Here is a 5797-nt window from a genome sequence, read left to right as displayed (position 1 = left end):
TGATGTCATTCCTATGTATGCATGCCACTCATTATTGGGGAGACCTTGGCAATATAATAAGAACGCTAAGCATGATGGCCGTAAGAACACATGCTCTTTTTACAAGGAACAAAAATGCACCACTCTTATACCCTTGAGTCCATCCATGATGCATAAAAATGAACTTGGGTTACAAAACACTAATAAGGAAAGCCTTTTCTCGAGTGAAACACGGGTTGAGAGAGCTAGCCAATAGAAGAATGTATCTGCTTTGCTTATGGTTGAGAAAAAGTGTGAGATAGAGAGACCCTAACATTTGAAAATGCATTCCTTTTTAAAAGTATTTGCAGATGTGTATATGGAGGAATTGCCACTTGGATTACCGCCCATGAGAAGCATTGAACATCACATCGATTTGATTTTTTATGCTACTTTATCGAACAAAGCAGCTTATCGATGTGACCTAGAAGAAATAAAAGAATTGCGAAGACAAGTAGATGAACTTATCGACAAAGGATTTGTCCGAGAAAGAATGAGCCCATATTCCATTCCAACTCTACTCGTGCCTAAAAATGATGGTTCATTCAAAAAGTGCGTGAATAGCCAAGCCATCTGTTTACACCAAAAAGTGGAAAAAAAACCATGGAAATAAGCATCGGGAGCTTTGGCGTCGGTAACTTACCGATAGTTCGCAACTTACCGATAGTGGGTGAGCAGAGGATTGGCATCAACAACTTACCGATAGTTAGGTGTCAATAACAAAACTGCTTATGGATAAGGGTGGTTATTTGAACGTGGAGAGTGCCTAGAAAATAGGAAGATAATAACCACCGTTAGGAAGTTACTTTTTATTTAAAATTTAAAAGTTGTAAACGCTTGTACGGGATTATAAATATCCCAAGTTTGTATATTGTATGACCCCCCCGACAACAATGCAAAAAAAACACTCAAGCTTATATGCACTTTAGTTTTATCTGCACTTTTACTTCCTGCGTTTACAGCTTCCTGTAGCTTTAGTTAACCTTCAAGTCCTTTACAGCGTTCATAGGAGTATTGTAACATAGTTAGAAACTTTGTTGATCTCAGATTCATTTTCAATCCACTCAATTTCTACCCGTTTCCATATAACCCTGCACTACACTCTGTTTTTCGCCACGATTTTCCTAGAAATCAAGCCACATAACCTACTTTAATAAAAACCGAAAATCGAAGTTTCGGTGAAGGATATTCCTCGTCGTAAAACGAGCGAACACCATCAACAACATTTTCATTAAGTATAGGTACCCCACACCTAGACTTAATGATATGCTTGACGAGTTATATGCTTAATATATGCATTTGAAATGTCTTTAAATATTAACTTATTATTTTTCAGTATTTGAGATTTGACTTTCATTTAAATTAGAATTTTTAATTTCATTTTGAGTGTATACATAAATTTAAACTCATTAAAAAATATAGAACTTTTTCATGATTTCTTAAATTCAGTTTTTGCAAGATCAAAATGAAAAATATTTCAGTTAGAAAAATTAGAAACAAAATGCAATTTTTCAACTCCACACGAGAACTCTAGTTTGATCTCTAGCCCTAGTCGAGCTTGTTGAATTTAACTTAGGATAATCAACTAATTCGAGTTGAAATCTTATTAATTTTAGCTCATACTTAAATGTCTAACTCAATCAAGTTCAAGTCAAGTTGAATACTAAACACATCGAACGAACTTGGCTTCGTCACGTTTCTAGCGATAGGTCTCATCATAATTTTTTTTTTCCTCTTGTAGGAATCATCCTTTTATCACATAATATTACAATATTCTTCTTTTTCTTTGAACAAGTATTTGTCGAAGTTATTGATAAAAACAAGTGTTATGATTGAGTCGCTAAAATATTATTAAGCTGAAATAAGCTATTATTACGTATAAAATTGCTTATGTAAAACTTATCTATATCACAGTGTCTCATAATTACTCTAGATTTAATTGCCTTTTTACGAAAGATAAGATTGAATATGGCAATATAATCTAGTAGTAAAACAAGGAAAATTTTGTTTCTCTTTTTGTTCAGATTTTTTCCCACATTCCATTTTTGCTCTTTCTTATTTTGCCACAGCCATTTCTGTCCTCCTACTTGCCAAAACAAGAGAAAAAGAACAGAACAAGACGAACTGCTCAATCCTATCCAACTACCCATGCCAAATATGGACAAGCAAATAAGGCATGCCTTTTTAGGGCAAGACAAGAATGTCCTTTTTTGCCTTTTCTTTTTCGTTAAGGAAAGAACACTATCAGTCTCATACGCCTGCTCTCTCGTTTGCTTCTAATGTACACCTCTTTCTTCTTCCCCTATAAAAAGCCTCCGCTCCCTCATTCTTCTTCACTTCATTCTCTTTCTCTCACCGCCTGAAACCATCAAATTGCTCTCTCTCTCTCTCTCTCTCTCTCTCTCTCTCTCTCGTGTATAACAATGGCTGGCCAAATCATTCCTGCCAACAACGACCAGAACCTCGAGAACATGGGACTGATGCCCGTGCTGCCACCGGGCTTCCACTTCTTCCCTTCTGATGAAGAGATCTTCCACTACTACCTGGTGAACAAGAATGTCCGCCCGAACCCCAACCTGGCCAACCAATTCGATCACAACGTGATCAAGGAGCTCGACGTGTATGGCTACAGTCCGTCGGAGTTGTCAGAGAATCCTTACTTCGAGTATGGCCCCAAGGAGGCAACAAGGCACTGGTACTTCTACACAGCTGCTCGTGGGCCTGCCGAGAGGCAGAGAAGGATGAGGGCCGTGAACCGCGGGTTCTGGCTGATGAGGGGGAGGGGCAACGATGATGTCGTGCGTGGTGGTGGTGCAGTTCTGGGTGCCAAGTGCTGCTTTGTTTTCTACATGGGGACTTCAGTTCACAATGCTGTTAGGACTGATTGGATCATGCATGAATTTGCGCTGCCTGATCATGCCCAGGTGATTCATGATGATTCTATATTTCGTTTGTTTTTGAGTTTATTTATTTATTTATAGTCTGATATATATGAGCATGCTTCCCTCCTAATTAGTGAAAACTTTTAGATGATTTTTCGTCTGTATGTTGTGGTTTGGCTTTTGCATTTTCTTTTTCCAATGGTCAGTTGTTATTGGGGTTCTGATTCTTGAGCAACATTTTCCCGTTTTATTAGAGTGATTTGAATTCCATGTGTGCACGTATTTTTGTTTGATAACAATTTGCTTGGTTAAGTACCTGTTATGTTTGAATGATATTCCCCAGTTTGACAGGATTTTGCACGGCAATTTGTGTAATCCAGGAGGGCTTTTTTGCATCGTTTGGATGATTTCTAAGCAGAAATTCGATTTTTCTAATGGGAATGCATCATGATCACTTCTCTAGGAAGATTCTTGAATTGTCCTAACTACATGTTAAAATTCCGGATAGACTACTTGCAAGAGCTATAACGCTTTGGATTTCATTAACAACCATCGTCTTGATACTATGAATATTGAACACAAACCAACTCTGTACTTGTAAGTAATTCTTTTAAATCAAAACCTTGAAAGAGAATCTACAAGTACGCCACGTAACAAAGAATGCTCAATGACCATAGAACATCTAGAACCTTGCCTTTATTACGTTAACCTTTCGCTTTTATTGATGTGCAGGCTTCTTTCTTGCTCTATCGACTTTTTGCGAAGCCTTGGACTGGGGATAGCTCATCGAGTGCTCGCAATGATGGAGTGCTCCCATATGAAGCTGCTCCAGGAGGCAATCGTGAGGATGTGTTGGTTAGCGAGATACATAACCATGTTCCAGATGGGCAAATTCCTGCTCCTGTTCGTCTGAACCAGACCATCTATCTGAATAGTAGGGTAAGATTTGATATCATGCCATGCTTCGATCATTTCAATGCTTCTCGTTGTTGGATGCTAGAACAGTAATTTACCTGAAAGCCATCCGTTAACACTTGACCTGCTATCTCTTGGATAGTTCATTGATATATGGCGTGCATTCTACAGAATTTGCATCCTCCAGGAAGATAAAATTGGTTTTGTGGTGGCATTTCACACATATTACATCATCAGTTGTCTTAGATAAAGTTTAAAGCAACATTAAGTTCTCTTACTCGAATTTTTGTCCTAATATCTTAGTTTAATTTTTTTTTTAAAGGAAAAGGAAGCTGATATGAGAAACTTGCATGAACCTTGTTGGCTAATAAAAAAGATTTGGCCACTATTATTAATCCGATCTTCCTTTTTGTTCTTATATGGCATCGCCATCATTTAACAAGTGAATGCATTTCCCCTTCGACTACTTGTGTAGGTAAACCATCATCATGGGGACAGCGATGGTGCTGGGAACTTCGATGCTGATTTTGCAGCACCGCCGACAACAGGTGCTCCAAGGGTAGACTATATAGAGCTGAATGATTTTTTCAGCCCGCTGTGAAGCACCGTCTGATCATGGTTGACAGATTCATGCTTGACTTGAAATAGCTATATTATATTCAAAGTAAAACTATAGAAGCTCGACTGATGCCGCTAAAAGTTCTGCATCAGTCGAGCTTCTATTCAAGTCAAGCATGAATCTGTCAAGATTCTTATTTTTTTAAGCTTGAGCTTGAGAATTTAACTTTATATATTGAAGTTCAGGTCGAAAATATTGTAAAGACTGTATTCGGCTTTATTACACCTCTATTGATGGATAATCGTGGTATATTTCTCTTGTAGAAATTAAGTTGTTCCATTAAATACTAGACATCACGCTTTTCCTTTAAATTTCTTCAAATATCTATCAAAGGTTTGATACGAGCAAGTATTACATTTAGTTTGCTCAGGTACTATGAAAGCCGAAATTAGCGATTAGTTCATGTTTTTCCCTTTTTAGTAATTTTCACTTTTCGGTTAGGTGGGGCGTGACAGGGTAAGTAACTCTAATGATAAACACAAATCGATGTATGGTACGAAAATCATTTAGAGCAACTATATTCAAGTAGAGACTTCCTACCATCTATGACCCACTATCTTAAAAGAAAAATCTAGTTGAGATTTGAGTCATTTTGCTTGAGAGAGATCTTCCAAATTTGGCTGTTCAAAGTAAAATGTACATGAAGAGCTACAAAAAGTAATGGCTTGAGAGTGAATAGACTTATGCGGTTAGTTAAGTGCCGAGTGTTTCCAGCTTAGGAATCGGAGGTACCTGTTTAATTCCCACCATTACATTGCACATGTCAAAGTCTGGAGTAGAGTGGTTCATAGGGTTTGTAAGGATGTTTTGTGGATTTCTAGATAATTGGGCCGCTGCAATTGTGCCCCTAGGTTGTTAAAAAGAATGTCTCATGCAATTTCAATCGAGAAGTAAGTTCACTGCTCACACGATTGCCGCCATTCATCAACCCTAAAATTTTGATTTTCAATCTTAGTGTTTCATCACCACAAAAAGAGCATACTCGAGATGGTAAACCCACTCTACTATTATGATGGAATCTAAATTGATCATATATAGGCAATAAAATTAATCATCCAATATGCCAATTTCATCAGATTAGACTGTATTATCGAGTAAAGCTTTGAATTTCCATTTATGCATAATTGGTCCACAAACCTTGGTTCCTTCTACGCATCTCAAATATCACGAAGGAGAAACCCTAGAATAGTAGTCCAAGTCAGCCCCCAATTAAAATGACAAAACAGTGATAATAGATATGAAAAACAAATAACTAGCAGGATATATATTCCGATATATGTGACATCCTGAAATTTGTCCATTTGGAGTTTATGAAATGCTTGATTTTATGAACGTACTCGTAGTTAGTTTTCGCCCGGAACTG

General features: G+C 37.4%; 1 protein-coding gene across 1 annotated transcript; it reads left to right on the top strand.

The window, feature by feature from the left end:
• Nucleotides 1-2441: 2441 nt before the first annotated feature.
• On the top strand, nt 2442-4416 carry LOC115666962 (NAC domain-containing protein 68-like). The gene is made up of 3 exons (XM_030588607.1): nt 2442-2942; nt 3633-3839; nt 4291-4416. Exons 1-3 carry the CDS (start codon nt 2442-2444, stop codon nt 4414-4416), a joined length of 834 nt encoding a protein of 277 aa, XP_030444467.1.
• Nucleotides 4417-5797: the final 1381 nt, after the last annotated feature.

The sequence above is a fragment of the Syzygium oleosum genome, unplaced genomic scaffold, assembly GCF_021117445.2.
Source record: "Syzygium oleosum isolate NSW1041296 unplaced genomic scaffold, Sole_v2.1 Sole_v2.05, whole genome shotgun sequence".
NCBI classification, from domain to species: domain Eukaryota; kingdom Viridiplantae; phylum Streptophyta; class Magnoliopsida; order Myrtales; family Myrtaceae; genus Syzygium; species Syzygium oleosum.
This window is presented reverse-complemented; position numbering and strand designations above follow the sequence as displayed.